Source organism: Lepidochelys olivacea, assembly GCF_965140295.1.
Source record: "Lepidochelys olivacea isolate rLepOli2 genome assembly, chromosome: 3".
In the NCBI taxonomy this organism is placed as follows: domain Eukaryota; kingdom Metazoa; phylum Chordata; order Testudines; family Cheloniidae; genus Lepidochelys; species Lepidochelys olivacea.
The window spans coordinates 182,547,153-182,570,511 of NC_140413.1; the positions used below are offsets into that span (position 1 = coordinate 182,547,153).

Genomic DNA, 23,359 nt, shown 5'->3' on the forward strand with positions numbered 1-23,359 from the left:
GGCACCTAGGGACCTTTTTACTGCAAAAACTTAAACATTGGGTGAGTTTAGGCACATAGATTCCCAAGATTTAGTGGAAGTTTTGTGAATCATAGTGGAGCCTAAAACTGGGATTTAGGTATCTAAACACTTTTGTGAATCTTGGCCCGTGGTCATACAGGAGATTTGTGACAGAGCAGGGAAGTGAACCTACGCATCCTAAGTCCAAGGCTAATGCCTTAATTACTGGGCCAGCCTTCTTTTCCTGATGTAGCCTACATCCTGGAATCAGAACTGTAGCAGAAGTGGTGCATTTTTGCTGCACCAGAGGGATGAGGGGTTTGTAGCCCACACAACAGTTACATATTCATGGCATCTTCCAAAGGGAGATATAAAGCCAACCTCTACATGATAAATGTTTGGAAGAAACTTCCCCTCTTGATGGTTATACCATGATCGTACACTATGTTTCTTTCACTTTTTTTTTAATGAAGCATCTGGTGCTAGCCACTGTCAGACAGGATACTGGAGTAGATGGACCTGTGGTACAGTGCCGAAGGTGTTTCTGCAATACCACAAGTCTGCTCTGTCCGCTCAAGCTTATGGTTCAGACTGGGGAAAAGTGAGGGCAGGGTCAGTGGTTCCACACTGTGCATATCCACCAAGCTTTCTTTGTGTATGTATTACTGCAGCCCTGTAAATGCACTAATAGCCGCAATGTGGCTGTGCTGCCTCTCCACAATCAGGAGAAGATTTTTCTTCCCCCAACTCTGCAGAGCAATCCTGCACCAAATCCTTGTGCTGGTACTTTGCATGGGAAATAAGCATTAGGACCATGATGCATAGACTGACATGACTGCAAGTCACTCAGCTGACTGGTGTAAGCTGAATTTTAATTTAAATCCCAATCCTGCAATCCTTACTTGAACAAAATACCCTTTGGCTTTCTGAATGCAGGCTACAGGTTTAAGTGCTTAGTTTTGTCTTTTAACTGTTTGTCTGCTTATATATAAACTGTTCGTACAGATATAGCAGTACTGTGCTATGTAACAACCTGCCACAGAACCAGGAGTGGACAGTAATGATGGAGAAACAAATCCAAAACACACCGTGTAACCTTTTCCTGGTAGTTGCAAGCACACCTGATATACCTGACTTTTCCCATATTTTGGCAACTCTTGTGTAGTTGTCATGCCAATAAAGTCTCATTGAATTGAAATTGCATGTGGTCTTAATTTGTCACAAATTTAAAGCAACCTCTGTTAAACTTAAAGCACAAATTATTCTGGTTATAACGTAATTAAACAGCCTTTGAGAAGTCTTTCTGAATGTAAATATTGCTGTTATGTTTATGAAATAACACCATTTAAATTTCACCCAAAGTATCCAAAAATACTCTGCGGTCTTCACTAATATATATAGAATGTTAAGTATTTGGGGTCTCAGTAGATGTCGTTCATATGGTTTGTTTCCCATGGTTTCAGTTGTACGCCCTATGATTACCTTCATCAGATGGCTGGTTTTTCATAAAGCTACTTCTGTTTGTTTCAGTAGGGTGCCTCTGACGAGTAGTATGCCGATCTAAATTTAAAATTGGGACCCAGAATAGAATAACATCCTGATGTTTTGTAGCTCAACCAGCTCTAAATTGTATGTATTCTGTTGTATGTATGATTCTTTAGAATGTGGGCCCTGATGCATTGAACATTTTTACAGGAACAAATGAACAAAAATTAAGGCTGTTTTGATCCACATATGTAGCAGAGTGGCTGCTGCTTACAGTTATTTAATATTTAATTACCAAAGGGTTTTTTTTTTCACATTCTATCCTATTGTGGCATTGGTTTTTTGCTGGACATCTGTGGTGCCAAATATGTAACACAGCTGCAAAATCTCTTTGTTCCTCATTAGGAACCATAAAACTGAAAACCCCAGTGGAATGAGCTGTTTAAACATGAGAAGAAACTCTGTTATTCTACTGTTCTTCCTCAGGCTCGTTGCTACAGATGGTAACTTCTTTGTTAGGTTCACAGGAACAGAAAATGTGCTGTCTGTATCTTTTTAAAAGCACTCTTCCAATTTCTTTCTGACTTTACAGAGCTGAGATGATCTTTCAGGAGAACAAGTTTGTTGCTTACTTTAATTCCCGAATATCTGCATCTTGCAAGATATTGTGCAAATAGGGCAACTTCCTGCAATATCTTTGGGGTCTATTGTTTTAAATGAATGGTTCATGTAGGATTATGCTCTGTTCCATGGTGGATGGCTACTACAGCTTTTCTAGGAGCTAAACACAGTGATTAAGGCAGATCAGCTAGGTAACCTCCTCCAACTCCCCTCCCCCCATTTCTCAAAGTATCACCTCCTGGGGAAGCTTGCATAAGTGCATTCTCCAGAGACCAACTGACAAACAAAGGACTTCAGGCTAAATAGCCTGAGTTGAAACTGACTCAGGACCTTCTTTCTTATCCAGCAAACAGCTAGGAATTTCTGTCCCTGGGTGTGTGGGAACAATCCTTGAAGAAGCTCTTGATCTATTAGGGCTCCATAAGACTGATGAGTGATCTATGGTAAGGTTCTAGCATGTATTTGGGTTCTTTTATTGTTTTGATTTTTTTTTCTGTGATGCTTTTACCTTAAGAATAAATGTGCTTGCTTAGAAGGAACTGTGTGACAATTCACAACTGTAGGCAATATACTAGTCATAGCCTTTGAAGAGTAAGCAAAATATCAGTGTTGGCCGGGTTAGGCAGTCTAGCTTGCTGGGAATCTCACTGTGTAAATCCAGAAGCTCTGCCCTCTTAAAAATCCTCAGATGTGGGTTTCCACCCAAGAGAGGTAACAGCTCGGAGACAGAAGCCTAAAAATGGGTGGCCTTGATGGACCATGGAAGGGAAATACATATGCAATTGCCCTGAAACAGTGGCAATGCCATGCTTACTGATTATCAAACAGTAGAATACTGAATGTTCCCTTGTGTTTTAAGGTTAGCATGTATACATTATAGCTACCAGGCTGGATTATAGGTTTTAGACAAGATTTTTTTTTCTAAATCTGGGTTGTGATTTAGAGTCAGGAATCATTAAGTCAGATTCATTTCTGATTTAATTCCACCGAAGCTAATGAGATTACACCAGTGATTAATTTGGCCTACTGCCTTTTCCCTTCATTGTGACATGCTGACACACCATCAAAATGTTTGATTTGAATGACTGATGGTCAGCATTCAGTAATAATGTGATGAGTGCTACAGACACTTTGAGACTTCAAAATTTCTTCAGCCATGGTACATTTATATAAATACGTATAATAAAGGGAAGTGTTCTTAACCACAAGAATGAAAAGTTTTAGGGGGTGCTAGTATCCAGTGAAGAGAGATGGTCAGAATATTTTCCATAGAAATGCATTTAATTTAAATATGCTGTTTTTACTGAAGCTGAAATGTTTTATGGAGACATCTGTTTTGACCAAGTTTTTGTCTGAAAGTCTTCTTTTTTGTGGGGATGGGAGAGGAAAAGAGCTCTTTTATGCATGCACACTCTAGCCTGGAATGTGGGAGACCCAAGTTCAAGTCCTTGCTCTACCTGATTCAGAGTGATTGGGGATGAAAACTCTAAATCAGGTAGAGCAGGGCCTGGGACCTGAGTTTCCCAGCCCAGTGCACTAAACACCAGCTCAGAGAGAGACACAACCATACACTTTCCCAAATCAAAAAGCTCAGTTTTGTATCCAAAACATATTTCAACACAATTGCATTTTTGCAAAAACATTCAAAAGGCTTTGGGTTTACTTTAGTGTGGAATGAAAACAAATTCTGAAACCTCAAAGTTGCCATGAAATGAAATTGACATCCTCTGGTCAGCTCTACTAGAAAAGCTCCTCCCTCCCCTCTGGCTGGTAAGAGAGGGCCCTTAAATCTCATCAGAGCCATTTGCTGTCTCCCTCTTAAGCATCTCTGAGGACACTAGTGAGGTCATAAAAAGTCTGTTCTACCTGTCACAGGAGTTGAGTTCTGAAATGGCTTCCACTTCATTTGGTGAATGGTCTTGCCAGAGCTTTTTTATTACTGTGTCTGTTTCTCCTTGTGAAATTTTTCTTATTTTATTTTCTATTGCTGTTGATGGAACAGGAGAGCACAAAGGAAGAGTTTCAATGTACTGAATACCAGTTTCTTCCTTTGCTGAGGTGCTTTCTTGTGAGAAATCCTCTGTTGGAAAATGTTTTGCTGGTTAGGTAATTTCTTCCTCAAAATTGTTGTTGGGTGAAGGCGTGTGTGTGTGTGTGTGCATATGCACATATGTTTCTTGTAGTTCAGTTCTATTATTTTGTTACTGAACTTTTCACTAGAAATAAACACAGCAGAGTCTGAGTATAAGAGTAAGAGGGTGAGTGTTCTAAAATGGCAGACTGGCCATGTGAAATCATTCTATTTTAGAGACACTCCCTCTATTTAATTCCATCTTTACTGCAGTACTATGTGTACCTGCTTTGTTGATTCAGAATTTGCAACATCGTTCTATTATGCCCACAAAATTTTTGCTTTGAGTTGATTTGTGTAGCTCATCTACAACTCCTTTAAAATATTTCTCAGATCACATTGCAAACTATTGTGTCATCAGTGAAGGGTTTGAAAATATGACTCTTAAAAACTCAGAGCAGCAGGCATATCAAAAGAACCTCAGATGTGTTAAACAACCCCACCACTCATGTTTTTTGGGGCTTGACTTGTACTTGAATTCTTGATGTTGATAATAAATAGTATATTAAAATGGGGGGAGGGATAGCTCAGTGGTTTGAGCATTGGCCTGCTAAACCCAGGGTTGTGAGTTCAATCCTTGAGGGGGTTATATAGGGTTCTGGGGCAAAATTGGGGATTGGTCCTGCTTTGAGCAAGGGGTTGGACTAGATGACCTCCTGAGGTCCCTTCCAACTCTGATCTTCTATGAATTCAGTTCAGTATTTGTGGTATTCATGGTATTCCCTCTCATGAGTATAGGGAAGCTTAGATAGTACTGGATTTAAGCCAAGCTGATACCTGTGGATGGACCTATCACCTGCAGAGTTTAGATTCCAAGGTTGGTGTCATAATTAGGTCACCCTACCTTAGGCAAAACTGGCCCTTTTTAAAAGGGTTTGGTCCCTATACATGTATGTTATGTTGCTGTCTGCTAAGCAGTAGCAGATGTCAGGGTTCGGGGAGATTTGCAGGTCAGCTTCTCGTTGGAGGAGAAATCAGTAATAGACACTAGGCATATTCTTAGTGCAGCTTGTTTGTTTTGCATATTTACACACCAATCCTTGAACAGAGGTGGTTATAAAGAGCACACAGGTAGTCTACTCTTAGAGGGATCTCAGCTCAAATAGCAGTAGCTACGGAATGACTCTACCTCAGTAATTGACTCTAATTAAAGAGACTGAGGCAAAGAGCAAGCCCTCTGTTGCTTCTCACAGCTCCCCCCAGAAGAAACCACACTGGAAAACTCACAGCTAGACATCATTGTTTCAAAGACTAACCAGTGACTGCATGCTATGAAAACTTGTAAACCCGAGGTAACAGACCCAGCTGGTGATTCCTGCAATAACAAATACACAGAATAGAAAGGCAAGTGGGAGGTATCATCTACCGGTATATGAAGGACGTTAAAACAGAAAAAAAAATAGCTCAATTCATAACAATGGGCTCAGGCCACACAAGTTTGCAGGAGTTCAGAGCAACAGGATGAAATTCAAATTGTCTCTTTTTTAAGTGAATAGCAGAAAACTTCCTTACACTGAGGTCTTGTAAGATAGGAAAGGATTAGAAGTCCTCATTTCTCAGGTGTACACTCTAAAATTAAACCAAACTCAAACTGAAGACCACCCAACACTGGCAGGGAAATTAATGATTTCTAGGCCTTTTCCATCTAAAACCTCTGTGTTTCTATATTGTCATAGCTGATGGTAAGTTCAGTTTAAAAATACTAAACTGTATTTGAGATATAGGAGTTAAAACAAGTTTCTGAAACACAAAAAAGGTTTACCTTAAAGAATTCTATAACGTGAAAACTTCTGAGCCAACTTTTTTCAATATAAAATATGTAAAAAAATTTTTAAAAGCTCTTGGCTTTGGACCACAGATGATGAAAAGTTTAAGCATGGAGCAAGTTTTTTGGGGTCAAGTTATAATACCTTTCAAAACAGGAGGTCACATTCTGAGCAGTTATGCTGGCATAAACCTAGAGCATCTCCTTTCAAGCCAATGGAGTTATTCTGGATTTAAGTTGGTATTACTGAGGTTGGAATTTGGCCCAGGGCTTTACAATGGAAGTACAGGTATTAAATAAATGCACCGAGGGAAAACCTTCTTTTAATCCTCTCATTTTAACTGCCTGGACACATTCTGCTAGTAACATTTATATGTATTTTATGGGAAAATTTTCATGAAATTTCTGTATTTAAAACTATATTACAGCAAAATGACATTACAAGCTTCTTAAATACAGCAGGAGAGAGATGTGTGACAGGGATTTGGCAAAGGAGAGGATCGACCATGCAAGCTTTACTTTTGATTCAGACTTAGTTATGAAGGATGCTTTATGGTTTACATTGATTAAAAATTTGCAAAGAATGCCTGATGTTATATTAACATTGATGAAGAGCATGCCTGCTACATTTTGAATGCAGTTGCCATGGCAACTGTACTATGGAGTGACCCAGATTAATTTTCCACCAGCCAAACTTAGTGCCTTGTCAGTTTTTCTTGTACTATGGCTAAGCAGGCTAGAATTTATTTATTTTTTAAAAGAATAATGCATTATGATTTCCTTTCTTTATTCTTGATAATAATGACTGAGCAGCTTTAATCAAACAAAAATATACATTTGACTAAAGAGACTTAAGAGAAGTTTGCCATTTAATTTCTACTATCATACATAGGAAAGCATTTGAATGAATAATTACTAATGGAATGAAAAAGCCTCATATTTTCAGTCTTTCCTTGATAATTATGGTGGCTAATATAACATGGTCTTATGGAGCCCAAAACTCAGGTTTTTGACTATTTGGGAATTGCAACATAAAGTCTTTCTACAGTTTCCATTTGTGAACAAATCTTTATCATGCCTAATCTGACTAAAGGCATAGCACCCCTACCAGATTCCATGCAGATTCCACCACACTCCTTGAATAAAAGTCTTTGAGTTACTACAGAGAATTCTTTCCCAGGTGCCTGGCTGGTATATGTTGCCCATATGCTCAGGGTCTAACTGATCACCATATCTGCAGTTGGGAAGGAATTTTCCCACAGGTCAGATTGGCAGAGATCTTACTTTTTTTCACCTTCCTCTGCAGCATGGGGCACAGATCATTTTCAGGTTTAAACTAGTGTAAATGGTGGATTTTCTGTAATTTGAAGTCTTTAAACCATATGGACTTCAGTAACTCAGCCAGAGATTAGGGGTCTATTACAGGAGTGGGTGGGTGAGGTTCTGTGGCCTGCAATGTGCAGGAGGTTAGACTAGATGGTCTCGATGGTCCCTTCTGACTTAAAGTCTGAGCCTGAGTTTTGTGAATGAGGGAAAAGCCATCTGACAAGGAAGGAAAACAAAGATACAAACTTTTAGGCTATTTCTACACTACGGGCTAGGGCTGTCGTTCCCAGTTCACATGCACATATTCACGTTAGGTCTCATTCAGCATGTGAGCACAAATAGTAGCTGTGGTAGCACAGGCAGTAGTGGTATGGTTTAGTCATGCCTGTTTGTACCCCCTGGTTTGGGGAGGATTTGTACTTGGCATGGCTTCACTGCTGTTTGTACCGCAAGCTGGTAATTACACCACTGACTGGTTGAGTAGGCTTAATGAAACAGGTACAATTTTAGGGTCACATTTGAAAAGGAGAGTTGAGTCTATCTATTTTAGGTACTCATATTGCCTCCATCACCATAGCCTCTGAGCAGCTCAAGCGTTAAGGAATTTATTTGCACAACATCTATGTGAGGTAGGGAAATTCTATTATCCCCATGTTTTGGATGAAAAACCGAGGCACAGAAACTAAGTGACTTACTCACGGTCACTGGACCACCTTGCACATGCAAAAATCCATTGAAAAGATGTACTTGTATCTATTTCACCTATAAAACCTTTATGTATGTATGTTTACAAAAGGGTATTTCTGTGGCAAAATAGGTGACCACACTTCATGCCTGGAAAATGTAAATGTGTAAATAAGTGTCTTTTTTTCAGTTAAAGGGAAACACATGCATGTTTGTGGTTACACCTGTTGGGGTCTTGATTGGAAATTTTGGCCCTGAAGTGCCTTTTGCACAAAGTACAGTTTTGTATTCAGTAAAGAATCCTTTCAAAATCTCAGTTCACTCCAAGTCACTGTTATATTATGCAACTTAATATTTACATATTTTTAAAATGCTTTTTGCATACTTTCATGAGAAATATTTTGTCAAAATTAAGCTATTTAAAACACGCATGCCAAAAAGGTCCGACCCCACCCCGCAAGCCTTAAAAGATAGATTTCTGACCTCAGATATATGAAATATAAACCTGCAGTAGCACACTGACATTACTCAATTTCATAGAATCATAGAATCATAAAATATCAGGGTTGGAAGGGACCTCAGGAGGTCATCTAGTCCAACTCCCTGCTCACAGGAGGACCAATCCCCAATTAAATCAGCCCAGCCAGGGCTTTCTAGGCTTAAAAACCTCTAAGGAAGGAGATTGTACCACCTCCCTAGGTAACGCTTTCCAGTGTTTCACCACCCTCCTAGTGAAAAAGTTTTTCCTAATATCCAATCTAAACCTCCCCCACTGCAACTTGAGACCATTACTCCTCGTTCTGTCATCTGCTACCACTGAGAACAGTCTAGATCCATCCTCTTTGGAACCCCTTTCATGTAGTTGAAAGCAGCTATCAAATCCCCCCTCATTCTTCTCTTCTGCAGACTAAATAATCCCAGTTCTCTCAGCCTCTCCTCATAAGTCAAGTGCTCTAGCCCCCTAATCATTTTTGTTGCCTTCGCTGGACTCTTTCCAATTTTTTGACATCCTTCTTGTAGTGTGGGACCCTAAACTGGACACACTACCAGATGAGGCCTCACCAGTGCCGAATAGAGGGGAATGATCACATCCCTCGATCTGCTGGCAATGCTCCTGCTTATACAGCCCAAAATGCTGTTAGCCTTCTTGGCAACAAGGGCACACTGTTGACTCCTCAGGGCCTGATGCAAAGTCTACTGAAGCCAGTGGAATTCTTCTATTATCTTCAGTAGGCTTTGGATCAAACCCTTTTACTGGTGTAACTGAAATCCGAATTTGGGCCATTAACTATGTTGCCAAACTTAATTTTATAAAATTATATACGCCTGAATTATGCTGGCAGTAAAACAAAACATCTTTAATTGATAAAGCTCCATATTGTGGATACAACTTTAACATAACTAAACTATTTTTCCTTTACTTATAGTGGCGGAGAGGGGGATGTTTACTTCAGCCTGAGACCTGGCATAGCAATTTTCACAGCTGAGTTATAAACAGCTGACAAATAGGTTTTATGCTAGAAATGCAGACAAAGCTGTAACCATAATAGTGCCACCAGGCAGAATAATATTCCCTGTCACATGACACCTGAGGGCAGCTTATCTATAATTACTGAAATGGCAGAAAATCAAGAAAAGGCTTTTGGAAATGGTTAAAACAATAAACTTTTTTGTATAAAATTGAATAATGCAGTTAAAATAAAATCTAAGCAATGCTTCTAGTGATGTGTCTATGAATGTATAGGGCTTTATAGGTGAACTATAGGAATGGATGGTGGGGGGGAATCATTCATCCAAAATGGCTCAATACTTTAATTTGACCCTTTCACGTGAACTTGCTGCCCTCAGTACATCAAATGCTATAAAATATCATGAGGAATATTTGTATTTTTTATGTTGAATCCCTATACCCTCCCTACTCCAAGATATGATTTTTGCTCAGAGAGGGGGTATGCGTGTAACACTGACAGACCCCAGTCATTGGCTGGCAGGATCGAACCTGGGATCTCTGGAGCTAAATGCATGAGTCTCTACTGCATGAGCTAAAAGCCATGTGGCCCTTAGCTAAGGCTACAGCAGACTTATTAATCTCTACATGGTCTTGAAGCCACAGCACCAAACCCAGGAGATCTGTTGGTTACATGTGGAGAAAGAGAACCCAGCGTTACTATTAGAATGTACGCCCCCACCACTCTGCCTCTGTAACATAATGAGGAAACACCAGGGTTTAACTGGGCATGACATATATCAACTATATATGATTGCCTTATACTTTTTCTCTAATGTATAACTGAACTTTTCCCTCCCTGTATAGTAACATCTTTCATATTTCAGAGCCCTATTTCAAGGGAACGTAATAAACACACTGTTGACTGTGAAAGGAATCTTGTGATCCTAGGGTCAATTTGTAATGAGTGCACATAGCTATATGTCAGCAGAGACACTGACCAGGGAAGGCAAGAGAAATGCAGGTCAGGAGGAAAACAATGCACCAAGAACGCAGTACCATGTACAAAACTACAAACTCAGAAGGGACAAATTAACCTACTGTTGTGTGTTGTTCTGTAGCTGATATACCAAAGATTGCTGCATGTTCCACAGACTTTTAACTGAGGTGGTGGTACTCTGTGTTGCAATGCCAACTTGGTTGAAACTCAGTTGTTGGTCCATTCTGGTAGTCCAGCTTTTAGAGAAGTGAGACAATACAGGAGAGCTATGATGCTAAGCAGAGGAGCTGAGGCAAATTTTAAGTGAGACACTGGATGATCTGAAGATATACTTAAGGGGAATAGAGAGACTGCTCCATCACACCAGCGTCCTGCAGCTTTCTGTAGCCAAACATGATTTTGTAATTCCCCTCTTCATTCCGTGCACGTGGCCAGCTTTGCTCTTGCTCTGGGAGTGATGAGGGTGTCTTTCAGGGAAGGTTGCACCTCCCCACTCTGCTCTTGGCTCCTGCTATGGGATCTTCTTATGCTGTGGTTAATCTTTGAAGCAGCAATCTGTTTTCAGGAATATGTTTTCTCCTACTGCCTTCCCTGTTTATGATATCAGGAACTGTTAGGAAGCTCCTCTTCCTAGAACAATGACGGTATTGCCAACCCCTGAAGTTAAAATTCTTGTCAGGGCACCAAAAATCATAGAATTTGCTTAAAAATCATGAGGTTTGACAAAATAACTACATGTTTTTCTTCTTTGCCTTTTATTCTTTGAGCCATTAGGGTTCATGTTTTCAAGCATTTATCGACAACCCTGTGAACTAGAAACTTACCTTTTCAATTTATTATTACAGTGCACTCCTTTTATAAGAATCACATCCATCCCAGATGATTTGATTCTTATGAGTGGAGTATTTTAGTTAGTACCGGAATTATCTTGTCCTAGCGGTTTTGATCACTATATGCGGTTGATTCTTATGTCAGTGATTCTTATAAATGGAGTGCGCTGTAAATAAATATGGAGATTCTCATGAACTAACATGATTCCCAGGAGCTGAAGCTTTAAGAAAAGGATCAAATATCACCTGACTTTCAATAAAATCATGAGAGTTCACAACACTGTTTGAATGAAGAAAAGGAGAGTTTGGGGCTCACATACAGTAAAAGTTTAACATTAAAAAAGGAAATATAAGACACCGAAAAACCCCAAACACAATTTCATTTAGTCTCAGTCGTGCTTTCAAAATTAGGGCTAGAAAAGAGTGCACTCCAAGGTCTAAGTGTGAAAACCTGTTCCCCCATAATGGGCTAATAATTTCTCTCACCCTGGTCCCAGATTAAAAAGGTTGCCTACCGTATGTAATTTTATTGGTGGGGGAGCCTCATACAGAGACAGCCCACTGTTACGATGCCAAGGCTTGGCAAACAGAGACACTTTAGTGTGAGCACCGAACACAGTGAGGCAAATCTTCAGCTGGTATCAATTGTTGCCAAGCCCCATTTGGAGCTGTGATTTGCACTAGCTGAGAAACTGCCCCATTGCTCATATGATCAGAGAGCATCAATTGTGGAAGCACCTGCCCTAGTCCAATGAAGATGAAAAAATAATAACTTTATAAAATATTATCTCCCTTTCTGAACATTGAGTGTTTGCCCTCATTTAGGGTTTAGTCCTGCAAGGTATTGAGCCACTGAGCCAATCCAGCTAAACATTTAAGCACGTGCTTTCATTTCAGCACACAACTAGTCCCATGGAAGCCAACGGAGCTTCTTGTGTGCTTAAAGTTAAATATGTGCTTAAACATTTTGCTGGATTGGGCAGGTGTGCTCAGTACCTTGAATGATCAAGCCCTTACATCTTGATTCACAAAGGCGTTTAAGCATGTGCTTAAATTCATCCTTGTTTACAAAAGTACTTAAACTTCTGCATTTTTTAAAGCATGTGCTCAAGCGCAAGTTGTGGAGTCAGTGTAAACCCTTCTGAGTCGAGTCCTTACATTTGCATTAGATTGTAGCCCATAAGGGCACACTGTTTCTCCTTTAAAATCTTGTTATTATCAGTCTTCCTCGAGAGGAAAAAATGGTTTGAGGTACTTGACTGAACAAACAGATGTGCTAAAGAATACTTGCAAGGGACTTCACTCCTCCCAAATGCTCACTCTTAAATGGAACTCTTTTGTCTAGCTTGTAATATTGTTCTCACATGGAATTAACTGCGGTCATGGAAGGATGCCTGTCCTCCTCTGTACACAGAGCAATGCATTATTTATTTGCATAGAGATTTAAAACAATTGCATCACTGGTGTTCACAAACGTATTATTTATGAGTTCCCAGAATGCAACAGCAACTTTAAGATTTCTTGTTTCCCACAGTTTAGTGACAGAAATAATGTTTTTCCTTCAAAGCGGGGCACCAGACCTCCGACATTAGGACAAACTTTTATCAGTCGGGGTGTGAAAAAACCACACCCCATGGCAGACCTAAGTTTCACCAACAAAAGTGCCAGTGCGGACAGCGGTATATCAGCAGGAGAGCATCTCCTGCTGACATAGTTACTGCCATTCATTGGGGGTGGTTTAATTATGCCAACAGGTGAACTATCTGCCATCGGCATAGAGTGGCAACACGAAAGACCTTACAATGGCGCAGCTGCAGTGGTATGGCTGTGCCGCTGTAAGGTCTGTAGCCTAAAACTAGCTCCATTATATTGTTTGTGGTCGTTTGCAGGGTCATGCTTTCCTTTTCAAAAAATATATTCACTAACCTAGGATGTGTACAGATTTATTGAATTCAGACTTAAGGAGCGTATTGGAGCCTGCTTCTTATGCAGATTCCTGGTTGATAGCAAGTGAAGTAAACCTGCTTCATACAGAGAGTTTAGTAGCATAAGAACCACCTGTGGGAGAACACTCTCCACAAAGCAATCACTCTATAGCTGACCTATCAGTAGGGCTACGTATCTGTCATGAAGGTCGTGGAAGTCACGTATTCCATGACTTTCCATGACCTCCATGACTTCTGCAGTGGCCAGGGTGACTGGCCCAAGTGCCAGCTGCTCAGGTTGCCCCAAGGACAGCCACTCTAGCTGCTGCTGGAGCTGCCCCTGGGGCACCGCAGCTAAGATTTAGCCAGGGATATTTATAGTACAAGTCATGGACAGGTCACATGATCATGAATTTTTATTTATTGCCCATGGCCTGTCCATGACTTGTATTAAAAATACCCATGACTAAATCGTAGCCTTACCTAGGAGTCCCCATCCTCAAAGGAAACATGCACAACTCTTTCAAAAGACGAACCTGGGAGCTTAAATTCATAACTCTGCACGACACTACAAATCGTGGACTGAATAGAGATATTGGATTTATGGCTCATTACTGCAGTCTGTAAGCCACTAACCCCCTCTTTTTGTCCTATGACTGCAGATATGCTAATAGGCCACCACTTGAATGGTCCCTTAGAATATGTGCTAACTACTTTTGCTAAACAGTCTCTTACACTTTGCTTTAGCTGCGACCCTTGGAGAGCCTTTCCCAAACCTGAAGAAAAGCTCTGTGGCTCAAAAGTTTGTATCTCTAAAGCGGTGTCTACACATACAGCGCTGCAGCGGTACAGCTGCACTGATGCGGAGGCACTGCTCTAGCGCGTCTGGTGAAGACACTATGCCAACAGGAGAGAGTGCTCCTATCAGCATAAAAAACCATCTTCTTGAGCGGTGGTAGCTATGTCTGCGGAAGAAGCTCTCCCACTGACAGGACTGTCCAACTGGTGCTTATTTCATTGTAATTTATTTCACTTTAGGGTGGTGGTTTATTCATGCCCCTGAGCAATATAAGTTATGCTGACATAAACTGTAGTGTAGACATAGCTTAACCAACCGAAGTTGGTCCAATAAAATATATTAGCTCACCCACCTTGTCTCTAACATCCTGGGACTGACATGGTTACAACTACACTGCATAAAACTTGGCAGTCAGTTTTATATTGCTGCTGAAGCTTCCCACTGTATCTTGGGTTATAAATGTGTTTTTGAAAGATTAATGGTTGTAAACTACCATGTGTAGATGTTTTTTATTTAAAAAGATGCTAGAAAATGCAGCAGAGCTGATCACAAGTGAGTCCTTGTTAATGAGAATTGCACAAAACATGCACAATCATTCTCCAAATCCTTATCAAATATGTACTGTTGGAAAAAAAATTCACATAAAGATAAACCTGGTAAAGCAGTATGGCCACATGGAAACAAAGAGGGGAAATATTCAAAGTCATCCACAAGATTGAAAATGTTCAATACTAACCTCCAAAAGAATACAAGTGGCAGATCCTCTGAAGTCTGAGAAACGTGTGCAGCAAATTTCATATTTCAGGATGACTGTACCTTCCTATGGAGGGTATCAGCAACTACTTATTAGTTTCAAAAGGCTCTGTCAAGGTGTCTGGAGCACAATCTAACTACACCAGAGTTAAGGAAAAGCACCAGAACATGAAGGAAACTAGTAACAGGGTGGGGGCGAGGTGACGTGGGGGAGGGAAGGTATAATACTTCACAGGAGGCAGGGCGTGTGTGTGTAATACTTGTGTAAGTGTTTAAAATAGATGGACATTATTACCCTCATTTTACAGCCAAGTGAAATAATACTTTGTATTTATATTGCACTCTTATCTGTAGGTCTCAGTGGTGAGGAGGAGGAAGATAAATATTTGTATCTGAATATAATAAAGGAGGTAATCGAAGCCCAGAGAAGTTAAGTGACTTCCCCAAGTGCATCAATGACAAATTCAGGCATAGAACTCAGGTTTTCTGACTGTTTACTACTCTGTAAGTGCCCCTAAGGGTATGTCTACATTGCAGCTGAGAGCAAGCATCCCACATGAGATAGACAGACTCGCACTAGCTCCGCTGGAGCTGCTGTGCTAAAAATAGCAGTGTGGACATTTTGGCATAGGGAACAACCCAGGCTAGCCTCCCAAAGTACAAACCTGCCTGAGCCCCTGGGTCCGTACCTAAGTGGCTAATCCATGCCGCAACATCCACATTGCTATTCTGAGCATGTTCCCAGCTGCAGTGTAAACATATCCAAAGTGAGTTACCCAAGGCAACGGTGACAGACTGCTCTGTCTCTTTGAAAATATTTTTTTGAAAAGTGCTAAATTCTTCCTTTGTGTGTTTTCTTCCTGACTCATCACAGCACATCTACTTTCTTTACCTGTTTTTTGGGGAAGGGCAAGTGAAAAAACAGGCAAGTGCACACTCCTGAGTAAATGTTAATGTAGGTCACAGAGCTGGGATGCCCACATGGACCAATCACTTTTTTGGCCAAGTTAAACCTGAGTGGCACTGCACCCTGATGTGTTGGGTCACAGTGCCATTCACTCAGATCTGGAGGGGGTGGCTCCTGGGCCAGGAAAATTAGGTTGCTGGTGGCGTCTGAGAGTGGAAGAGGAGGGTTGGGGGTTGTGTAGCATCTTTGCACACACTTTAAGTGATGCTCTGCAGCTTCTCGTTAATGCTGGCGGTTGCTAGGCTAACAATGACTGGTAGAGCCTGAGCTATGGGAAACCTGATCAGAAAGCGGAGATGGCTAGTGAGTCCAATACCATGTTTTTGGCTAAGATTCCCATGCCTTTTTATGATCTCCTTTGTTACTGAGGCTACTAACTGATCTAGATGCTATGGAGTGATCTATTAGCATATCTTTGAGCTGTGTGTGTTTGTATTTTTGTCATGGCACTTTTATTGATTATCTTAAAGTAATTCCCAGAGGATTGATTTGCAAACAATTTGTCTTGCAAAAGAAGCTAAATTTTGTAATAATAATTTGACCATCAACAACAGAGACATAAATGTCTCAGCAGTAATCCCTGATGTAGTCCTGATTTCTGTGAATGTATTAACTGAAACTATTTGAAATACTCAAACACATTTCAGCCTAGGGATTGTCTGTAAACTGTTCATTTTAACTGTTAGTTGACTGGACATGCAACATGAATAACAATCGTGGTGTTTCTTTCCTCTTCATGACTGAATGCCTGAAATGGGAAGATTGTGAATAATACACTACCAGAATGAATGTTTGATGAATAAACATTCTGCTGCTGGAACAGAAGGAGATGGAAACGTGGCAATAGCCCAGAGCAGTCATACTTTAACAGGAGGTAAAGATGGCAGGTCATACAAGCAAAGGTTAAATATTAGTGCAGGCTGTAATGTATTGGACTCGGTAGTGTTCCAGAGTGCTGTACTGTGCAGTTGCATCAGGGATGAATTTGGCAACCCATGTCTCTTTGAAAAGAGTAGCTTTCGCTAGTGTTTTGACCAATATTCCCTCTCTCCAGAAACAAGTGTCAACATCCACTGTTGCCTGAGCCATTGCCAAACACATAATGGCTACTCAGTTTGCCTGCACAGTCACAGCACCTCTGGTATTTAACTCATTAGAATGTAAAGCTCCTCTTCAATACATGAAGCAGGCAACTCTCTGTATACAACAAAATTCTGAGGACTTTTCAGCAGAATTGTGTCATTTCTTGTGAAATGACTGCATCGTGTTATGTGGCACAGTGAGTGACATTCTCTGCCAAAATAATGAAATGGAAGTTTACTGTCAAAGACAGGAAGTAGGTTTATTTTCCACCAGTGAAAGCCATCATTAACTGATAAGTGCTTTCTGAGCTGCAATCTTCAATTCAAACCAACTCATGTTGAGCTGATGGTAATGAGTTTGACCATCTTCAACTCTTAAACAGTGTTTGGAGCACTGTCTAGAGCAAATTGTCTAGAGGTAAATAGAGCATACATATTTCCTGTTACAGTCAGTCTAATCTACTGGAAGGGTTTCAGATTATTAACCTGTCTAATTTATATTGTCTTTCATTCAAAGATGTCTAGATAATTTGAGTCATTGCCTCCTGTTGCCATGTGTATTGTGGTAACGCCCAGAAGATGCACTCAAGATCGGGCTACGTTCTACTAGATGCTGCACCTAGACTCAGGAAAACATCATCTCTGCCCCCAAGAGCATTCAGTCCTAATTACAGTGGGCTGTGTGTCTTCCCATTTGTTCACCTGGAAACTGAATGTGTCAACAGGATGCACAGTATATTCCTCTCATGCCTTTTCAGCTCTAATAGCACAACATGGCTATTTTCACTGTCTGGGCTTCCTAGTACTGCTGTCAGGCTAGATTTTCCTAGATCCTGTGCTCCCTTCAGTCCCTGTGTGAGGGCTGAGAGGAGATGTGGGAGAGGTCCTTGTCCCCTCCCTTCCCTATGTATGGCAAGGGACAAACTAGCCCAGAATATATATGTTGTTGTCAGAAGTACCGGCGTGGTTCTCTGCTCATGTTCGGTGATGATAACAGTCGACTGCATGCGTGTTCCCTCTGTGTGCTGTCCCAGCTCTGTGCAGATAGCTAACACAGGAGACCCCGAGAGAACCCCCAATGACCGCAGATTCTAGTAAGGTACGAAGGCACGTCTGCCAGGTTTATGCTCAAACGAAGCACAGAGATAGTTTCCCATAGACTCTACAGGGCATACTATGAATTTGTGCTCCCTGGCAATGGACTCAGCTTAGTCAGTTGCGGGACTTTCCACTGCCCCCTAGGCGGGACAAAGACTCCCCCCAGAGATGCATTCTTATACACAGGTACAAACAAGTTACACAACACTCTTGATGTATTGAGGTGCAACCCCTTTACCATCAACCCTTTACTATGCACCACTCTTTTACGTAGTGAGGTGCCGCCTCTCACCTTGTACATGTTGTTCGAACAAAAGAACTCTATCCATCATACTAGCCTTTTGCCCCTATCCTTGTTGTCTATGTGGATGGTATAAGAATGTTCTTGTACCATTTGTGTACAGTTCTGATATCCAATACACTTTAGATATATGTTTGTGCAACAGCATATCTTTATGCAACATCAACCTTTTCCTTGCCAGCTTCTGTGAGCAGGGCCTGCCCCTGGCTCACAGCTTAACTTTGCTTTATGTTAGAAAAGTCTTGACCATTACTTCAGCTCAGGCCTTAGGTCTCATACCGGGCCTCTGATACCAAGAGTTTATGTTTCAGGGCCTCATCTTACTAAATATGTGAGAGTTACAGTGTTAAGAAGGGACAAAATATGGTGTTTATAGGGTGAGCTTTAAAAACATGAATTGGTGACTCAGTGATGAAAGGAAAAAGCAGCAATTAAGGTCAACACTGGGAATGAAGGAGAAAGAAGAAGGAAGGAAACAGAAGTGGTTAAGGTGAAAAGAGCAGAGTGAGCAGGAAAAGGAGTAGCTGGATGATGTCAGAGAGAAAGAGAGAATGGAGTGAGTCCCTGGTGAGTTTTAAAGTTAGAGGATAATTTTGAATGCAATCATTATGATCCTTCATCTAAATAAAAAATTGTTGCAAACTTTCCAGACAATTAAATAGCTGTCACTAAGTAATCTCATAATTCAGTGCAACCTTATAACACACTGTAGTTTGTTTGTTTCTTTTAAAAAAGGCTTTTGAATAAGGAACAAGTTATAGCTGAAGTCATATGCTACCTTTGTAAATTTCATTTTAAAGCACTGATGTGTTCTCTGAATGGGACTGAATCACAGAGATAACCAAATCCAGGAGCTGTCTGGGTATGCTGGAAGAAGGATAGGAGACACTGGATGTGGTTTAATTAGCCTGCAACTTTATTCCTAAATGTCTGGGAGTACCCAGCAGATAAATTTGCACAGTGCAGGTAATCCTATAATCATTTACATATACCCGGGGGGTTGGAGGGAGCTGCTGTCAGCCCTCCCCCTTTACTCTTTCTGGTCCCCCAGCTGCTGTAACCTTGGCAAACACCCTCGAATGAGGGTTAGAGTGGCAATGGGGCTACAAAGGGGGGTGGGAGTTGGCTGCCTCTTGTACCATTCATAGAAGTGCTGACTATCTCCTTTAAATCTTATACTAATCCATTCATCTGATCACTGTATGCCATCCTTACGGTATACCTGCGCTGGACATCTGTCCCCCCTCCCCCCACATACTGTGACACACTGTACCTCAAAATAGCACCCTGTAATGCCCATATTCATAATTTGTATATGGTGGTGATATTTTATACAAAGCATGCCATGTAAGATATCATAGGAAAAGTCACAGTCTATTAAACCCATTGTTCAGTACATTGACAACTAAATACATTGTCAAAATATGTATATGGTTAGTGTGTATGGAATTATGAGATATTGCTGTATGGTTGTTATTGAAATATGTTGTGAGTCTGGGAGTCATCCACACTAGTTCTCCAGTGACAACAACAAAGGCGGGCAGTAAATGACCATTAATCAGCAGGGGAGTTGTAAACCAGGGATTTACAATTCTGCAAGAGAGTTAGGCAAAGATGACACAATGGGATATGCTGAAATCTATGGCTGTGAATACACAACAGGTGTTACAATGCCACAGCTGTACCACTGCAGTTGTGCCGCTGTAAGGTCTCCCATGTTGCCTCTCTATGCTGACAGGAGAGAGCCCTCCCGCTGGCATAATTAAACCACCTCCAACGAGCAGTGGAAGCACTGTCCACACTGGTATTTTTGTCGGTGAAATTTATGTCAATTCAGGGAGGTGGGGTTTTTACACTCCTGACCAACAAATGTTTTACCAACAAAAGTGCTAGTGTAGATAAAGCCTATGACTCAGTTGCACAAGACCACACCAGAAGGATTGCTCAACTCTGGGACAAGTCCAAAGCCCACCAGGACAAATCTAGGCTAGAGTTTTCCAGGCACTTGGACTGACGATATAAAATAGGAGACAGTGGCATCATACTTTTACCTTTCTCCTACCCCAGCTATGCTGAAGGGAACAAGAATGCTGGGAAGACAAAGACTTGAACTGAGGAGACCTGTCTTAACCCAGAGATGGCTTTGAGTTTGGTGTGGATCTCTACACACAGCAGCTGGGCCATCCCCTCCACCGTAGCAGTCGGCTGCCTGTTGACCAACCAGCTCCACACTCCCAGGAAGACCGCCAGGGCAGAGCCTGAGCCCTGGTCTACACTATGAGTTTAGGTTGAATTTAGCAGCATTAGATCAATTTAACCCTGCACTCGTCCACACGATGAAGCCATTTTTGTTGACTTTTTTCACTAGGAGGGTGGTGAAGCACTGGAATTCGTTACCTAGGGAGGTGGTGGAATCTCCTTCCTTTGAGGTTTTTAAGGTCAGGCTTGACAAAGCCCTGGCTGGGATGATTTAGTTGGGGATTGGTCCTGCTTTGAGCAGGGGGTTGGACTAGATGACCTTCTGAGGTCCCTTCCAACCCTGATATTCGATGATTCTATGATTCTGTCCTAGGCTTAAAGGGAAAGCCTGCATATTAAGGACTGTAACCTACCTGCAACATCCAGTGGGGTGAGGAAAACTGCTTGATCCAAATGCTGCTTAGTCTAATAAAGTTTAGGATTTAGATTGCATGCTTACTTTTTATTTTCTTTGGTAACTGTCTCTGTCCTATTATGCCTATCACTTATAATCACTTAAAATCTCCCTTTCTGTAGTCAATAAACTTATTTTAATATTTTATCCTTACCAGTGAGTTTGTCTAAAGTGTTTGGGAAATCTGCTTAGGTTACAAAGGCTGGTGCATATCCACTTTTCCTTTGATGAATGGTGACTGATTAATAAACTCAAGGTCTTGAGCAATGCAAGATGGCATATTCCTGTGGTGCAAGGCTGGGAAATGGGGAGATTTGTTTGCCTTTCTCTGTCTATGGCTCATGAGGGACTTGGGGAGCCTTCATGCAGCTTAGCTGGTTGTGCTTGTGCATGCTGGTGGCTGAGTGATAACAGTGCCTGGATGGGTTCACTGCTTGTCACTAGTAAAGCATTGGGAGAGACAGGGCTGTGAGCTGAAGGGATGGAACAGGAGAGGAGCTCTAGTCATGGAGTTCCAGCCAGGGCCAAGAGTTCTGCCACAGTCCCAGCCAAGGCTGAGAGCTCAACCCTGGCTGGGGTCAAGCTCTCATTCCCTCTCCCCTGCCCCAGATGGGGCTATGGGGGGGGCTTAAACCAGCGAGTGGGGGTGTGGCCTCAGCCAGAAGAAGAGGGACAATGGGCTAGCCTCCCCAAAGGGAAGCTTCACCCGCTGCCCATGGAGACAGTCCAGGCTTGAGAGTTAAGGGAGCACAGCGGTCCCACTATTTTAATGGGTGGGAGGGTGGGAACTGCTCTTCCTGGTGCAGGTAAAAGAGGTCTTTGCCTGCACTCATACGGATATAAGTAGCCCCCCCTCTTTTCCAGTCACCTGGGGAGGATGGGCCAGTGTCCTCACGCTGACCTCGTATCAAACTGTTGTACCAAGTAACTCTCTGGCTTTCTAGCTCTTACAGGGGCAACGCATCTTTTTGCCAGCAGCGGCCCCTACCATTTAATGTGTGATGAGTCATTCTCAATGTGATCTTTCATTCTGTGCCTTTGATGCCTAACAATGACTAATTATAAAAGCAGAAAGTGAGCTGCCTACCAAAATCCTCAGATAACCTCTCATACGCTAGATTCTCAGACCTGTCACCTAGACCTTAGAGGAACTCAGGTGAAACACTTTGTGGAAGTGACCTCAAAAAGCTTTTCTTGCTCCAGTAAACACACTGTCCCCATTGGTAAAGAAAATACTGAGTGTTTTCCAAACTTCGCTTTCATAGTGTGCCTGCCAAAAACTCAAGCACAATGAAATTCAAAGTGTTTAAACTGTGGTAGACAATGACATAGTGTATAATAACCCAAATTAAAGACCACAAGTATAAAGAGATGTAAATTGATAAACTGTAGTAGTCTTTAAAAGTTCTGAAGGAATAACAAAGCAAATTTTGTGTCAGAGAAAAGGATGTGTTATGACCACTTCCTAGAAATTAATCCCATCTGACTGCTTTTGGAATGAGTGTACTCATTGGAAACAGCAGTGACAGGAGACAGAATTATGAAAGTTCTCTTTCCTATGCTGCCACACTTCCCAAGCAGGACTTACTGTACAATGTCCAAGGGGTGATTCCTGTTACATTATCATCTGTTTCTTCACTGAGAAATGTTGGGTGCTTTGAATAACATATTAGTTTCTGTGTGTCTTTTTTCTTTTGTATTAAAATGTAACTAATTCAATTAAAGGCAAAACCAAGATTAACAGGATTGATAAGCAGGGAAGGAATCCATTACATATGACTTAAAGAGTTGCATTGTCTGCAGTAAGGAGAGCAATTATGGTGTCCTCTACATCAGTGTAGCCCCAAGTACATGGTTAAAGCGAGGTTGGTAGACTTGTGTGAATCCTTCATAGAGGAGTGATAGTAGGGTCTAAATGGGATTTTGGGGGGCATGAATCAGTGTTCATGTTGAGCTCCCCATCAGTACCGGGTCAGAGAAAGCTAATGATCCAACTAGCAGACCAAATTTGGTGATGAATCCTGGTCACATGCCACCTGAGGCACATTGTGCATATGCTAAGAAGAACGGGGTCTTGAGAAATTATGAGGGAGGCAGTAGGCACCCAAGCACCTAGCGCCATGGATAAGTGTCTTTATTGTTTTCATTCTAAATAAATAAAATGTGTGTAATCTTCATTCTCATGTGCTATTGCAGTAAGTACTTGCAAAGCTGGTGATCTAGACATGTGTGCCGCATGCACCATTAACTTATGTTTATTTCTAATGAACAATGGGTACCCATCATGCTAGGTATTGTACCTGCCCAAAAGAGCTTAAAACCTAATTAGACGAGACAGACACGGGATGGGGGAAGGGGTTACAACACAGAATCAGAATGAACAGAGTGACTGTGGCAAACATGTTAGCTTCAAGATTGGGGGAGGGGTTAGTTAGGAGAGGATATTCTAAATGGAAAGAAAAGTGAAGGGGGAAGAGATGTTGAAAGGAAGG

The 23,359-nt window shown here is 41.4% G+C and overlaps 1 protein-coding gene across 23 annotated transcripts in view; it reads left to right on the forward strand.

The window, feature by feature from the left end:
• The window catches only part of NRXN1 (neurexin 1), a 1,255,052-nt gene that overhangs the window by 249,603 nt on the left and 982,090 nt on the right, over positions 1–23,359 (forward strand). For 2 of the 23 annotated variants that reach the window (XM_084623808.1, XM_084623809.1), the window contains one exon: positions 20,282–20,376. The exons of the other annotated variants lie outside the window; for them this stretch is intronic. In XM_084623808.1, coding sequence (XP_084479934.1) covers positions 20,282–20,361 — 80 coding nt within the window. In that variant the 3' untranslated portion in view covers positions 20,362–20,376. Of the gene's footprint in view, positions 1–20,281; positions 20,377–23,359 lie in introns of those variants that run through there. 23 annotated transcript variants of the gene reach the window in all.